Source organism: Balaenoptera musculus, chromosome 2 (genome assembly GCF_009873245.2).
Source record: "Balaenoptera musculus isolate JJ_BM4_2016_0621 chromosome 2, mBalMus1.pri.v3, whole genome shotgun sequence".
NCBI lineage: Eukaryota > Metazoa > Chordata > Mammalia > Artiodactyla > Balaenopteridae > Balaenoptera > Balaenoptera musculus.
In genome coordinates this window covers 175,059,598-175,075,338 of record NC_045786.1, presented here as the reverse complement: position 1 = coordinate 175,075,338, position 15,741 = coordinate 175,059,598, and the positions used below count along the sequence as shown (strand labels likewise).

Genomic DNA, 15,741 nt, shown 5'->3' with positions numbered 1-15,741 from the left:
CCCCTCCAGGGCGGGAGTGCGGTTTGCCAAAGGGGAGCTGCGTCTTTGCGCCCCACTCGGGGTGTTCGGGGTGCGCACCTGCCCCGCGGTGAACCCGGGTTCTCCAGACTGGCGCGGGCGCCCTCTGGTGGGCGCAGAGAGAGGACAGAGTGTCTTCCCCCACCAACGTCCCCCGTCCTGTCGCGCCCTCCCACATGGGCAGGGGCCCCGGAGTCTGGCACTGGGCACCCTGGTATCACAGGCGGGCTAAATCCAGGGGCCCGGCTGCCCGCGGGTCTCAGGGCCCTGAGTCCAAGGAGAAGGGACGGTGCTGTCAGGTCACCTGGTTGGGCACTGGAGCGGCCAGTGTGCTCACCAACCGCGCTGGGCCGGGGTGTCAAAGAGGCCCCACCAGACCTCCTCCCTGCCCCAGGCTGTGCAGGGACTGGGTGCCCAGAGAGGGCGCCCCATGGTCTGCTGGGCTCCTGTGTTCCCAGCTGAGTGAACGCCCGCTCTACCCTGCCACACACACACACACCCTAAGTGGACTTGGGCTTGGACATGACTGGCCCTACGGGTCGGAGAAGGGGCGAGGGATGGGCCCCTGGGGGTAGGAGTGTCCTGTTAGGCCCCTGCCCCGGGGCTGGGAGCCAGTGCCCCTGGTTCCTTCCCTGGGGGGACTCTCAGTGCAGAGGGGCCTGGAGCCTGTGCGCTGGCCTCTGCCCAGGGCTCAGAGGGCCACTGAGCTCCCTGGGCTCCCGAGCCAGAGGCAGGGGGCCAGATACTCCCCAGCAGCAAGGGAGTGGACCCTGGGCTTGTCACAGACTCCTGGAGAGTTAGTGATTCAAGCCCCGGCACTGCTCTCCTGCTCCTCCGCCCCCCTTCCCCCCGCCCCGCATCCTCCAGTCCCCTGGGCTCCTGGCCAGAGCCCTGGCTCCGACCCTAGGCAGGTCTCGTGACCCCTCTGTGCCCCAGTCCCTCTTCTCTCACATGGGGACACCAGGGGTTACAGGCAGGGTGTGAGGCCTCTCTGGATGACAGTGATGGAGTGGGGGTGGGCAGCACCCCTCCCCCCCCGCCCTTCCGTGGGCCGCCAGCCCTGGGAATCGGCTGGAGCAGGGTCAGGAGGGCCGGGTGCCAGGCTCTGAAGCCACCGAGGGCTGAGGAGGCTGAGGATGGGGCGAACCGTGGGCTGGCAAGGGGGGGCTGTGGCCAGGGGGGGCGGAGTGTTTCAGGGAGTGAGGGCGTGGGAGGCTGGCTGTGTCGACAAGGAAGAGGTGGGATTGTAGCGGGAGGGACCAAAGGAGTTCTGGGAGATTTCTTTGTTGTCTCCGGATGCAGGAGTTGGGCTTTAGGATGGCCACCAGGAGCCCTGGAGAGGGATTTGCTGGAGTCACGTCAAAGGGGGGCGGTGGTGATGCTTCCCTCTGTCCACCACTGGGTGGTGCTGAAGGCCCCAGGCGGGGACTGCTGGCTCCGAGCCCTTCCTGCGGGAGGCCGGGACTCTGGGCCAGCAGGTGTGAGATGGAGGCTCAGGGGGGCCAAGGGGACACCATGGGGGTTCAGACGGGCTCTGCAGGGCCAGACGCTGGCCGGGGCACCAACTCCCCCAAGCCCGGGTCTATAAATAGCCAGCAGGCCTGGGGGGAGTCAGGCTTTTCTATAAACAGCCCTGTCCAGGCCCAGCAGCTGGGGCCCTGCCAATCACATGGCCCAGCCCAAATTAGAACAACCCCCTGCAGAAGCACACAGGCTCGGCTGCCTAGGGTTCCCACTCTCTGGGGCCACACATCAAGGGACCTCACCTCACGTCATATGTGGTGCCCCAGGACACAGGTGCCCCTGGAACTTGAAACAGTGCACCGGCAGGAGTGAAAACTGGTACAGCCGCTTTGGGAAACAGTTTGGCAATTTCTTAAAAAGTTGAACATAAATTTGGCATACGACCCAGCCACTCTCGTTTTAGGAATCTATCCCCGAGAAATGAAAACACACGGGCAGCACACACGTGTTCACGGCAGCGCCGCTCACAAAGCCTCACGGGGAGACCACCCGAACGTCCACAGACAAGTGAACGGGTGAACAAAACGTGGTCTGGCCACAGAACCTTCTTCAGCCACACGAAAGAATGCAGTCCTGACACACTACAGCCCGGCCAAATCTCCAAAACATGCTAAGCCGGTCACAGAAGGCCACTTACTGTCTGATCCCACTTACATGAAATAGCCACGGAAAACCAATCCGTAGTGACAGACGGCACTTTAGTGGTTGCTGGGGTTGGGGGAAGGGGGAGCTGCCACATCGGGAGTGCGGGGACTTTGGGGGCATGATGGAAATATACTAAAAGCGGACCACGGTGATGATTGCAGCATCTTGTAAATCTGCTGGAAAGGTAGCTGAATCACACACACAGAAGGGGAGGTTTATGTCGGTAAATTACGGCCCTATAGAGCTGTGCTCATCTCACCACTGTCCTGCCCTTGCCCCTATTCTCAGGGCTCTGTGGGAGCAGGCAGGGCCCCTCTGGGAGCAGGCAGGGCCCCTCAGGCCCACCCCTCCCGCGATCCATCCACCTGTCCAGCCATGCACACAGCCGCCTACGTGCTAATGCAGCCATACCCCCATCTACCCACCCTCTCGCTCCCCCCGTCTGTCCTTCCCTTCCTCCATCTACGCGTCTGTCCATCATCCATCCATCTGTCCATCCATCCACCCACCCACCCGTCTGTCCATCATCCATCCATCCATCCACCCACCCACATCATCACAGCCATTGTGATCAAACCACATTCACCCATGGTTTCTGAATACAATGTAGTCACGTGCTGGGCAAGCTTTGCTCTTTATTGGCCAAAGTTCCTCCATCTCAGCAGCACACGGTGGGGGGGTGGGGGGGTGGGGGGTGGGCGGGGGCGCAGTGCAGGCAGGGGGCCCATGGGGTCAGAGACGAGAGGCGGCAGCCCCTCTGGCTAGATCTGTCCGGTCCCCTAGGCCTGGACCCTGGCCTCCCCTCAGCCCAGCCGGGTCTGGGGGTGGGAGCAGCAGTTCGCAGGGCGGGTCATGTTGTCGACGAGGGGACCAGGTCCCAGCTGTGGCCACAAGGGCAGACCCCTCCCCACCTCAGGGCTGGAGATGCTAGGATGGGTGTCAGCTCCATGGGGTGTCCCCCTGCTGAGTAGAGGGACGCTGGCCCTCCCCTGCACTGCCAGACAGCCTGCCTTTACCCAAAGGCCCTGGGGTCCTCTCACCCACCTACCTATCCCCGACTTGGCCACCACAGAACTGTAGAAACCCATCAACAATCCCATTTCAGTTAAACACGACTGCTTCAGACCAACTGAGTGGGCTGGGGGGATGAGCTGTGGCGCCGGGGCTCCAGCCCCCTCCCCCCCCCCCCGGCTAACCGCAGCTTCAGGGGGAGGGGGTCTGTGAGGGCCTGTCCCCAGAAGCAGCTGGGTGCCAGGTCACAAGCTCAGCGGTGCCCGGGCCCGCAGCCACCTGACCCTGCCCCCTGCAGGCTGTGGGCGGGCGCCGTGGTGCATGCGGTGTGGGGTTGGGGCTGGGCATCGGCGTTTGGAAAGCAAACCGCGAGGGGCTGGGGGCATTCAGGCGGGCCAGGAAGGCGCCAGGGGGGCCGGGCCCCAGTGCCCATTGGGGTCCCAGCCACAAGCCCCTGCCAGGGCTCCGGGAGACCGCGGCACTGGCTGGGTAAGGCACAGAGTTTTGGTTTCCCGGGGGCCGGTCCCAGCCTGGCCCCGGAGGAGCCCTGCTCGGCAGCACGTCCAGCGGTCCTGCTGCGGGTCCTCTCACTTGGTTCTGGGCCGGGGCCTGAGGCCTGCGGGGAGGGAGAGGAAAGAACTCGGTCAGGAGCAGTCTTGCTGTGGGCAGTGGCAGGGGGCCCGCATCGGGTCCCCAGGCTCCTGCTGCACCGCGTGTCCCCAGGTCCACTCTGACCGCAGGCCCTTTCTCTGGAGCAGCGAGGCTCACACAGGAAGCAGGTGCCAGCTGACCCCTGGCAAGATGGCTCGTCCACCTGTCCAGACTGGGTTTCACAAAGCACGTTTCATCACCAGGCGGGCGGGGTCTCCCCGAGTCTCACTCCGTCTACGCTCACAGGTCCCCACTGTCACCAGCTCTCCCTGGAGGCCCCAGTCACTTCCCCACCGGCCCCTCATGTGGACGTCTCCTGCCGTGTCTTTCTGCAGCTCCGTCCTCAGGGCACCGGGCCCTACACCTATGGCTCCTGCCCCCTGCCGGCCCTGCGCCCACCCAGTGCCCTCCGTGCTCTGTAGTCCGGGGGCCCTCGCCTGGCTGTTCCCCCCAGGTGCCCTGCGCCCACGGCACCCCGGAGCCAGGCGGCGGCGTGGGGCCTGGGGACCAGAGCTCAAAAGAGATGGGCCAGGAAAACGAGTGGGGCGGAAGCAGAGGATCAGAGTCACTCACACTGTGGCCCCAGTCCCAGCCCCACTGCAGGCCCAGGAGGAACAGTCAGGCGGGCCCAGGCCGGGGCGGGGCGGGCAGAGGAAGCTGGGGTGGCACTGCACCCAGGAAAGGACCGCAGGAGCCGGCGGAGGCAACCTGACACCACTCCTCCCACTCTTCCCGTGGCCACGGGAGCATCGCAGCACAGGACAGAGGACGGAACAGACCACCCACACTCGACACTTGCACAATTGAAAGATGGCAGAAGAGAAGTTTGTGGAAGGCACGACAGAACAGAAATGCTGGTGCAAACTGGGAGCCGTCACCCCGGCCATCACCCACCGGCTGCTTACTAATCAGAGTGAAAACAGTACTTGTGCAGCGGGGCTCTGCCAGAATCACCACCATAACACGTCTGGGTCGGCGTCAATGCCACCGACACCGGGACAAACGGGCCCCTGAGCCCCTCCTGCAATGCTCTGGGGGAGGACTCACGTCATGGGTGTAGGATTCCTGCCTTAAACGCAACCTGGACCCAGGTGGGGGACAAACAGGACACCTCCAAAGTGACTTCGTGTCTTCGGTGTTATGCAAAAGGGGCTGGACGTGTGGTCCTGGGCAGGACTTTGTTTCCAGAAAAGCAAAGCAACGACTGCGACAGGGAGACTGGGGCCAGGGGTCACCCCGGCCGGGGCTGCAGGTGAAGATAGCTCGGCGTCCGGGTGTGCGGGAGAACGGCCCTGACCTGGGCGCCCCGGGGACAAACCCCGGCACAAAGTATCCTGATGGCTATAAGCAACTCTCAAATCGGTCCGTAAAGCTGTGGGGGGTGGGGGGAGCAATGCAGCAGATGTCAGCAATTCTCCTATGTTTTCCACATTTTTGTAATTTCAGGGTACAGGGTAGGTGGTGTTCACTGGGACCTCCTTGCAAATTTTCTGTCCAGTTGAAGTTCTTCTCCAAATGAGAAGTTGGGGAGACGAGGAGGGTAGGGGTTCTTCCTCCCGTCCTAATACTGGATGACGGGGCCCACGAGCCTGCAGACTGGGAGCCCCAGGCCTGGCCGGGGGTGGGGTGGGGGGGAACTCGGGGAGCGCAGACCCTGCTCTGGGCGCAGCGACCTCTCACCAGACAGTGGCCACACACGGTCGCTGTCCCAAACCCACAGACTGCACCCTCCAACGTCCCCCACGCCTAGGGCCAGCAGCTGGGGCTGCAAGGACAAATCCTGGCCCTGAGGGACAGGCGGGTGCCCTCGTGACAGCAGAGAGCCCAGCTCAGAACCCCCAGGGGGCAAACCCCCGGAGCGCAGGGGGAAGGCTGAGCCCGGCAGTGAGGATGAACTAGGTCACAGCTGCACTGGACCAACCCCTGCCCTGGGCTCTGGCACCAGCCCGACCTCACCTCGATGCCCTGTCCAAGCCCCGGGCACATCGGGCAGAAGGTGCGTGAGGAACCGAGGGCACCCCCCTACAGAGCTCCCACCCGGGCAGGGCTCTGGGGCCCTGCACCAGATCACGGCCCACAGCACAGGCCGGGACGCCGTGGGACCCAGGCCCGTTACTCTGGTTGCAGCTGTGAGCCTCGTCAAAGACCCTGACTGTCCCACCCCCTCGCGGGGGTCCCAGGCGGTGCCCACAGACCCACTGCCTCCAGGGAGAGGACGCCTGTGCATCTCCACAGGGGCCGGTGGCCTGCCTGTCCCTGGCAGCAGCCGCCAGGGTCTTCCCTGTCCCTCACGGTCTCCCCGGGGACGCGTGTGGCTGGAGCCAGGGCCAGAGGAGGGCCAGGTGCCCTGTGGACAGACTCGGGGGAAGCGAAGGCTGGGGGTCGGGAGCTAGCACGAGGCTCCGGCAGGGCGACCTCAGCCTGCCCGGCCGGGCCGAGGGCCACGCCGTCCCCACCCTCCGGGCCCTGGAGCCCTGCTCCCCGAGGGCACCCCGGCTGGCCCCGTCCACCCCGTCGGCCCGGCGGAGGCTCCGAGGCCGCACCTGCCCCAGCTAGGCGAGGCACGGCTCCCGCCCTTCTCCGAGAGGGAGAGGAAGCCGGGTACCGGGAGGGCCCCACACTGCGGCCCGGGGGACGCCGGCTGGAGGGCTGGGGAGCTGGGTTAGTGCCCAGGAAGGCCGGGCGCGGGCCCTGCCTCTGCCGCCACTGTTAGTGCTGAGCGCCAGGCTGGTACGTACCTTACTGGATCACACAGAGTCTTTTTGTTTTATTATCGTCAGGGTCAAGGTCAACCTCTGCTTCCAAATAAAAGAAACGCGCTCAACAGCTCGCCCCTCACGAGCGACCCTGAACTCAGAGCCGGGGCCGGGGCCGCGTGGACGCTACGTCGAAAGAGGCGCACCCCAGGCCCCCCGCCGCACCCTGCTGGACGTGGCCTACGTAAGGCAGGGGCCAGTGGGTTAGAGGTGTGGTGGCTGGGAGGGGCCCCCAAGGCTGCCCCTCCCGGTGCAGAGGCGCTGCCACCTCCTCTCTGGCAGGACACGGAGATGCCCCGGGAATCGCCCACGCTGGGGGGAACGGGTGGCAGCGGCTGGCCGCAGGGAGAGCTCCAGGGCCCTGGCGTGTGACGAACGAGCTCCAACCACATGCCAATGCCCCGAGCCCTGCCGACTCGCCCGCCCGGTACCCCTGCTCGGGGTACAAGGAGGGACGGGGGAGCCCCAAGTTACCTTCCTGGCTCCTGGAGGGGCGCTTCTTCCTTCGCTTGCCTGTGCCTTTTGACGTCCGGCCCTGGGCCCTGGGGAGGGTGCCAGACCCTGACGAGTCAGTCACGGCATCCTCGGAGAAGGACCTGTCCAGGGAGGTGTCCAGAGCGGAGTCTGGGGCTGTGCGCTCCTCATCTTCGTCTCCGTCCCCGCCACGGCCTGCAGCAGGGAGGCCAGCACCGCGGCTGTGGGCACCTGCATCCTCCGCGCCCTCGCGTGTGGTGTCAGCCTCGGCCTGGCAGGCGCCCGGAGGGGCCGTGGGTTCCTCGGTGTCTTGGCTCAAACCCATCGCTGTGGAGGGCTTGTCACTGGAGAAGTTGAGGGGCTTCAGGGCCTGAGTGTCTCCCAGCACCAATGGCCAGGCCCCTGCAGAGGGCTGGGGGCCCAGGGGGTCCTCGGTGGCCAGGACATCACTGGCATCCACGTACCAGGAAGAACGCCTCTCCAGGGACCCAGGCCCACCCTTCTCTGATGAGTCTCCAGTGGGCTGGGCGCTGCTGGGGGCGGCATCTGCGAGAGCCCAGCCGCGGGGCTCCTTGGCCGCTGCAGCGTCGGGACCAGACTCGGAGGTGGGGAGGCTGGTGCCTCCCACGGGGTCCCTGGTGGCCGCTGTGGATGGAGTACACATCAGCGGAGGGCAGGGGCGCCTCAGTGATCCCAATCCCCAGGGCCTGCCCAAGTCGAATACCGCCCACCCTGCAAAGCCCCCTCCCCGGGAAGCTTTTCCTGGTGGCCGAGTGTGGGTTCCCACAGGGCAGGCCCGGGCCTTTACGTCCACGGTCTGTCCACAGTGGGGGAGAGCAGGGGTCGCTGGGCCCCGAGGCGATGGCACATGTCACCCCCGCCCCCAGAGTCCCCAAGGAGTCCAAGGCAGCCTCCTCAAGAGTGGAGAGTCCCACCCCAGGGCCTCATGTCTGCCTCCTCCACCACCACAGAGCCCCTCTGAGCCCCAGGGCATCTGTCAGCGGGCCCATTGGCCTGACTCTTCTGCCGGCCTGGGGGCTGGACGGACGGCCGTCACACCAGCCGGGGAGCCCTCTTGCAGCAGAGACATGCGGAAGCATCATGGGGGTGAGCTGGCCCTTATCTCAGGGCAGCAGGGGAGAGGAGCGGGCTCCCCTGTGAAATCAAGGAGGGCTTCTCGGAGGAAGGGAGGCGCTGGGCTGCAAGGATGGCATAGCGCGGGGGTGGCGGGAAGCAAGTGGTGACGGGGAGGTGGGGGAGGGTCTCACCAGGTGCCTTGCGCCTCGGGGGGTCTGCGGCAGCCGCCCTGCTGGCCACCTCGGCGTCCCCTCGGCCACGGGCCGTCTTGCGCAGCTGGAAGCCCCTCCTGATGTCAGCCAGCAAGGCGTCGATGACACACACGTCCTCCTGCTTCCCGCCTCCCGGCCTGGCTGAGGCGTCGATGACACACACGTCCTCCTGCTTCCCGCCTCCCGGCCTGGCTGAGGAACCCGGAGACGTGGCTCAGAGGGTCCCTGGAGCCCACCTGGGGACTCACCCCAGAGGAGGGGATGTAGTGCTGCCAGACTTGCAAGGAAGGAGGAGTGGCCACGGCCCAGACCCGGTGCCCCGCCCCCCTGTGGCCTGTCCCTGCTGCCCCAGGCCCGGCCTCACCAGGCTTCCCGTCCTCGCCCCGCAGCCTCCGGGCCTCCTCCTCCTGCGCCAGCTGCTGCCTCCTCCTCTCAGCCCTGGCCGCCTGTTCCTTCCGGTCCTTGTTCTCCTGCGGGACAGCCGTGGCCCGTGACCCTGGCCCTCCATCACCCCCATTCCGCCTGCCCTCCTCGGCAACGGCAGGGGCCCACCTTCAGGGCGCGGATGAAGAGGTCCCGGAAGGCCTTCATGGTGCTGAGCGTGTCCTCCAGGGACAGCTGCTGGGCGTCCTCACACAGGTAGGCGGCCAGCTCCAGCTGCTTCTGCGTGATGGCCTGGAATACCTCCTCCACCTCCTGGGAGGCTGTGATGCTGGCCTGCGGGCACAGGGGCAGGGTCATGGCCCGGAGGGGCCCACGCAGGGCACCGCCTGCTGTCACAGGGAGATGCCCAGGCTGCATCCCCAGGGAGGGCGGGGTGGGGCCCATGGCCGCAGGAGGATGGCCACCGGCACAGGCCCTGCAGGCATCGTGGTCTCTGAGCAGGACCGAGGGTCTGAGCACTGCAGCCCCAGGATCAGGGACCAGGAACAGGGGGCCGCCCTCCAGGGGGGGTGGTCTCTCACTCTGGCTCTCTCCTCCCCACGCTCACCTGCCCCCCGCCCGACTCGCCAGCCTACCTTACAGACCCCAGGCCTGGCAGACTCCCCAACGCCGGAGGGGCCCACCTCCCCAGAGACCACCGGGCAGGCGCTCCCTGCCCAGGGCCCCACCCGCCCAGCACTTGCCTGGAGGCGTTGGGAGTACTGCTCCTGCACCTCCGGGATGGAGGAAGACACCTTCCGTTCCATCTCCAGAAGCTTCTTCAGGTTAGTGCTGCACTCCGAGTGGATGATCTCAAGGTTTATCCTGAAGGTGTCAGAGGGCCGGTAAGGTCAGGTGACAGCTGGTGTCCAGGCTTGCTGGGACAGTGGGGGACCCCTGGACTGCTCACCCTCAGGGACAGCGGGGACCCCAGGACTGCACACCCTCAGGGACAGCGGGGACCCCAGACTGCACACCCTCAGGGACAGTGGGGACCCCAGACTGCACACCCTCAGGGACAGCGGGAACCCCCGGACTGCACAGCCTCAGGGACAGTGGGACCCCCAGACTGCACACCCTCAGGGACAGTGGGGACCCCCAGACTGCACACCCTCAGGGACAGCGGGGACCCCCGGACTGCACACCCTCAGGGACAGTGGGACCCTGGACTGCACAGCCTCAGGGACAGTGGGACCCCCGGACTGCACAGCCTCAGGGAGAGCGGGGACCCCCAGACTTCACACCCTAAGGGACGGGGGACCCCAGACTGCACATCCTCTGGGACAGTGGGACCCCGGACTTCACGCCCATTGGCTGCCAGAAACTCGTCAGAGCTTTCAGGTGGGCTGAGTGGTGTCGGGATGAAGTGCCCACCCTAGAAGGTGCTGCGCCTGTGGCGTTAGGACAGTAACCCCTGCGGATCAGCCTGTCCTCCTTGCCTGACCCTCCACAAGGCTCAGCAGCCCCAGGACCAGAGGACCTTCCACGGTGGCGTGGTGCCGGGCAGGGCCTGTGCTGGGAGTGTGGACCCTGGAGGCGGATGGCCCGGGCTGCCCTCCCAGAGCTGCACCTGGGCTATGTGACCCCATGGACCCGGCCCTGCTTCCCCAGGCCTCAGTTTCCCTCCTTGTACCATGGGGTGGCACGGCCTCGTCTTGAAGGTTAACCTCGTAAAGAGAGCGTGTCAGGCCAGCCCCCTGGCGTGACCGTAGCCAGGTCGCTCCCCGACATCCTAGGCCTCAGTTTCTTCCTCTAGGCCACACGGGCACAGGCCACGGTGGACACGAGGTCTTGCCCAGGGTGAGAGTGAGTGTCTATCAGGCAACAGATCCTGGGGGCCCGGGGTGGCGCCGCAGCGTGCGACCCAGCCTAGTCCAGCCGCCCCACTGGCTGGGGAGCGGGCAGTGGGGGGCAGGGCAGGAGGTACCTACCCTGCCGCTCGGGAGGGCGGCTCCAGGTCCTGGGGCAGCTGCAGGAGGTCCGGGTGGCTCTCCTCCACCTCCTGCAACACGACGTGTCCGGTGAGACCCGCTAAGGCCACCCTGCAACCCCCCACCCTCGGTAGCTGTGGTTCACGGCCCTCGGAAAGCCCTCGGCACCCTGGGCCTCCAAGGCCTCCCCTCGGGCCTGGCCGGATTCCGCCAGTTTCGCTCTCCTTGGGGTCTGGGGAGGGACGGAGGCCAGTTGGAGTGGGTGAGGACTGCGGGGGGTGCAGCGGTGTGAAGGGGAGACCAGGGGCTCGGATGGGAGCCCAGAGGGGCTGCGGGCAGAGCGGGGCGTGGGCGCCATCCTGAAGGCCCCCCAGGCCCGCGGGCACCTGCAGCACGTGGTGCAGCAGCGTGACGCGGCTCTGCTGGGCCTTGGTCTCCGTGAGCTTCAGCAGCGTGCTCATCTTGAAGCCGTCAGCGTCCCCGGTGTGGCTGCCCTGCGAGGGCGGCAAGGGAGCCTCTTGGCCCGGGCCCGGGGCCGGGCGGGGATCAGGGAGCAAGGGCGGGCTGCGTGCTGCCCACTCACGTAGTTGAGGAAGTTCCCGATTTTCAGGATCAGCAGGCAGAAGACGGGCAGCCGGTGGCTGGCGAGCAGGCCTGCGGGATGGCGTCCCTTCACTGCCTGCCCCAGACTCCCCGCGGGGCTCCAGGGCACGAGGGAGGGGGTAGGGCAGCGGAACCCTGACCGAAAGCAAGCCTGGAGGCTCGGGAAGCAGGAGCGACAAGGGGGCAGGTGACCACTGCCCGTTCTGGGGGCGAGGACACTGAGGGGAACCTTCTGGAACCTGCAGCCACCCTGGCTCTCAGGTCTGTGGCCAAGACGACAGGGGACATCCCCGCCCGGCGTGCGACCCCAGCGGAACCGAGCCACGCCTCGGTAGTCAGGCCCGTCCGTGTCCCTGCCCGGGACTCCTCGCTCAGGGAAAGCGGTGTGCGTGTGTGTGCACGTACGTGTGTCGGCATGGGCACGCGTGCGTGCGTGCACGGCTCAGGCTTCTGAGCCTGAGGGCGGTGGTCTACAGGGAGGGGAAGGTTGGCACCCCCAGGTGCCTCTGCGGCCCGAGGGGCGCCCTCCAGGGCCTGCCCGCCCCCAGCCTGGTGCCCCACTCACTCTCGCAGGCGGCGAGCAGCAGCTGGGCCTTGGGCCGCACCATGTCCAGCACAACGGCCGTACCCTCACACAGCAGCATGCACTCGACCCGGAGCTGGTAGCTGGGGCGGCAGAGCAGGAGCTCAGGGCCCGGGGGCCCCCACCCACCTGCCCTGGGCCCGCAGGGTCCTCTCGGCACAGAGCTGGTGGGGGGTGGTCCCACGGCCTGGCCCTGTTCAGCACGCACCTTCCCGGGCCAGGCCCCCGGTGGGATTCAGCAGGACTGGGGTGGGCCCAGGAAGGGCGCTCTGGACAAGCCCCCCGCTGCCGAAGATGAGGGCAGTCGCTCCCCTGTGGGGCACCCCTCCCTCCTAGAACAGGGGCCTTCCCGGGGGTCACATAGGGGGCCTGGGTCTGCCTGCTGGAGGCCACACAGCCCTGCCCACTGCCCACCCCCAATGCCGTCGCTGGCCTGGAGGAAGGCCCCGGCCCACAGGGTCCCCTCGAAGGGCCCCACGGTTGGGGGTAGCACCAGTGATATCTGTACCGCTCTTCATGGAACCCTGGGGACGGGTCTACACAGCCCTGCTCTCTCCTCTGGGTCTGGGCCCAGCTCCCGCCCTCAATCCCCACCCCCGCCCCCGCGGGCAGGCCCTCGGGTCCGGGGCTGCCGAGCTCACCAGGGGATGCCCAGCAGGAGTAGGTAGAACTGGTCAGCGCTGGCCAGCCTGGCCCGATCCTCTGTGAAGGAGCGCAGGTTTTCAATCTGCAATAGGAGGCCCACGCGTGCTCACCCAGGAGGCCTGCGGCGGCTCGCTGAGGCGCCCGCTCCCCGGGCGCAGCTCTGGGTGGAGCTGCAGGCCCCTTGGGCGCCCCGACACACACCTCTCGGGCCCACTCACCTCGTGCTTCTCGGGGAGGAGCTTGAGGAGCTGCCTGAGGACCTCCACGTCAAACTTGCTGGTGTCCCCAGCCCGGATCATAGCGGTGAGCTCCTCGTTGGAGCTGGCGGGGTGAGAGGATGGGGGTGGTCACACGAGGCACCCCACTTGGCCTCCTCGGGACCCTGCCAGCCTGGGACGGCCCTTGGCCCACGACACCTCTGCTGGTCATACCCGGGTTGCCTCCCACACCTAGGAGATCGCAGGGGCCAGGGCTGCGGGGCACAGAGAAGGCAAGCCACCTGCCCAGGGTCACACAGTAATGAGGCTGGGGGCTGAATAGAACACTCCCCATCTGCCAGAGCACCCTCTTCCTCCTCCTTCCAGGGGGCTGCTCAGGACACAGGCGGGATGGCTCAACGGTACCCAGTGAGCTCCCGGGCAGGACACCTGCTGCAGGGAAGGACTCAAGGGCTGGGAGCCTGGGCCAGGTCCTCGGCCTGGCTTGGCCACCGCCTGTCTGTGACTTATGGGGTCCCCACCACTCTCTGGGTCTCATTTTCCCCAGGGAGCCTGGACTGGTGGTCTCCAGAGCCCCCAGCTGGGGTCCTCTGTGGCTATTACCCCCGCTGTCTCTAGCCCCAGGGATGGGATGTGAACTTCCCAGGGTGGCCTGCAGAGGGCACTGCTGAGCCCAAGATGGGGGGCTGGGTCAGGCGGGGCCTGGTAGTCTGACCGGGGCTGTGCGGGAGGGGCCGGCTCTGCGACACCAGCTGCTCTCAGATCCCCGCAGCTCACCATTTAAACTGCTTCAGGAAGATGTTGAGGCTCAGGCTCTTCTTGGAGTCCAGAAAAGTGATCTGGAAAAGTGATCCGTGACCCGTCAGTACCTGGAGGGCGGCCACGGAGCCCTGTCTAAGCCCCGGCCCCCTCCCTACCTCCTTGGGCTCCTTCCTGGCTGGGGCCACTGCTTGTTCCTTGGGCTTGGCCACGGGGAAGGAGAAGAGCTGCTCGAGGCTGGAGAAGTCAGGCTCCACCACCTCAGCGTCCGGGCTGCTCAGTGACGCCCACATGGAGCTGCGCTCTGCGGGCAAGGGGCCGCCGGTCAGGCTCACACCCACCCCGGGAGTCTGGGGTGCAGCTGGCCCGGGCCTTGGAGGGCTGGCAGGGATGCCCTGCCTGGGGCCCAGCCCAGGGCAAGCATACAGCAGGCACTTAATAAATGCCTGGCAAAGGAAGCCCTCCAGCTGCTGTCATGCCACGTATGTGGGTGTGGTTGCATGGGGGGCCTGCGTCCAGGCTGGCAGGTGACCTGGCCGCCAGCCAGCCTTGGCCTTGACCTTCTCTGAGCCATCAGCACCCTCAGCCCCTGGGCAGCATCAGAGATACACACTGGCCTGCAGCTGTGGGAGGAGAGGGGCCTTAGAGGTGACCCCTGACCTGTTCCTGCCCCGGCTGCCCCCCCCATGGCAGCCGAGCCCCTGCCCTCAGAGGGAAGCCACCTGGGGGCTTGGACTCACCTCGGACCACGGTGGACGGCAGCTTCTGCCAATTCAGCTTCTTCATGCGCAGGGTGGGGGGCTGCACCCGCCGGTGGCTGGGGACCCAGGCGGAGCCCAGGCTGTGGCCCACGTGGGCCACGATGATCTCCTCCGCGCCGCCCGCTGCAGGGGGCCTGGAGGTGACCGGCAGGGGCGGGGGCGGGGGCGGGCACCCCAGGCCTGGGAGTGGAGGTGGGGGGGGTATGGTCCCACTAGAGCCAGGCAGTGGGGGAGGTGGGGGTGAGGGGAACGCGGCCCCCAGGCTTGGCAGGGGCGGGGGTGGAGGAGGTGGTGGGGGTGGGGGTGGGGGCGGGGGCGGGGGCGGGGGACAGGTTGCGGTGCCAGGGAGGGGGGGTGCAGCTGGGGGTGGGGTGGGCTCCAGCTGCTCCGGAGCTGTGGGCTGTGGCGCCATCCTGCCGCTCTCGCCCTGGACACTGGCCACGTGCAGGCCAGCGAGGGCTGCCACTGGCTGCTGGCCCCCGACCCCCACCGTCGGGGCACCGGTGTCCTGGGGGGAGCTGCCCCTTTGACTCTGGCCCAGGTTGACCTGGACGCCCTTGTGGGCCTTGTCCAGGGAGCGCGGGCGGGGCCACCCCTTGATGGACAGGAGCCGCTCGACCATCTCCTCCAGGGTGCACTCCTGGGCTGGGGTGGGGACATCCAGGTCAGGGTAGGGGGCATCCGGAAAGGTGCGGCCCCTCCCTCGGGCAGGGGCGGGTTAAGGACCGAGGCTGGCCCCCTCCCCCCACAGGCTGAGAACCCAGTGTCTGCCCACCAGGCTGGGGTCAGGGAGGGGGACGCGGGCGGGGGCTAAGGGCACGGGGCCCCCTCCCCCGCCCCATCCCACCCACTCACTGTCACTGGCCAGGAGCACGGCCCGGTTCACCAGGCTCTCCAGGGCCCCCCAGAGCAGCTGGCCGGAGCGGACGGTGGGCTCCAGGTGCAGGAGGCCCTGCAGCACAGACAGCAGGTGGGCAGACGCTGGGGAGCAGCTCACCTGGGCGGGGTGGGCGAGGAGCGGGGGTCACGGCCATCGCCTCGCCAGGAGTGTCCACCCGGTCACCCCCCTGCGCCCCACGGGGGCCCCGGCGAGGCGCCTGAGTCAGGGTTCCCCGACGGGCACGCTGTGACACCTGGGGTCGGGGCACCGTGTGCGGGCGGTCCGTGCCCTGCGGGACGTTCAGCCGCATCCCTGGTCTCCACCCACTTGAAGCCAGCAGCACCCCTGCTCGGCTGTGACAACCCCAGACGTCTCCAGATGTTTCTGGACGCCCCTGGGGACACTGGCCCCTGGCTGAGAGCTGCTGGGTTCGGTGAAGGGAGGGGCTGAGCTGGACCAGAACCCGGCCCCCCGACTCTCGCTGGCCCCAGAGTCCCCTCGGTACCCCTCACGGTGGCCGGGCGGCTGGGCCCAGGACAGCGCAGCCTAGCCTGTCCTCCTGCGTCCTGG

At 67.3% G+C, this 15,741-nt stretch overlaps 1 protein-coding gene across 4 annotated transcripts in view; it reads right to left on the bottom strand.

Annotated features, from left to right (window-relative positions):
* Window positions 1-2,813: 2,813 nt before the first annotated feature.
* The window catches only part of INF2 (inverted formin 2), a 29,160-nt gene continuing 16,232 nt past the window's right edge, over window positions 2,814-15,741 (bottom strand). For 3 of the 4 annotated variants that reach the window (XM_036842793.1, XM_036842796.1, XM_036842795.1), the window contains 17 exons: window positions 15,147-15,288; window positions 14,271-14,936; window positions 13,689-13,834; window positions 13,549-13,610; window positions 12,772-12,874; window positions 12,550-12,635; window positions 11,891-11,991; window positions 11,306-11,376; window positions 11,109-11,216; window positions 10,723-10,793; window positions 9,496-9,616; window positions 8,921-9,085; window positions 8,733-8,838; window positions 8,348-8,509; window positions 7,080-7,724; window positions 6,588-6,644; window positions 2,814-3,814 (listed from right to left, as the gene is read on the bottom strand). In XM_036842793.1, coding sequence (XP_036698688.1) covers window positions 6,589-6,644; window positions 7,080-7,724; window positions 8,348-8,509; window positions 8,733-8,838; window positions 8,921-9,085; window positions 9,496-9,616; window positions 10,723-10,793; window positions 11,109-11,216; window positions 11,306-11,376; window positions 11,891-11,991; window positions 12,550-12,635; window positions 12,772-12,874; window positions 13,549-13,610; window positions 13,689-13,834; window positions 14,271-14,936; window positions 15,147-15,288 — 2,811 coding nt within the window. In that variant the 3' untranslated portion in view covers window positions 2,814-3,814; window position 6,588. The remainder of the gene's footprint in view (window positions 3,815-6,587; window positions 6,645-7,079; window positions 7,725-8,347; window positions 8,510-8,732; window positions 8,839-8,920; window positions 9,086-9,495; window positions 9,617-10,722; window positions 10,794-11,108; window positions 11,217-11,305; window positions 11,377-11,890; window positions 11,992-12,549; window positions 12,636-12,771; window positions 12,875-13,548; window positions 13,611-13,688; window positions 13,835-14,270; window positions 14,937-15,146; window positions 15,289-15,741) is intronic. The other variant, XM_036842794.1, reaches the window with a different exon arrangement.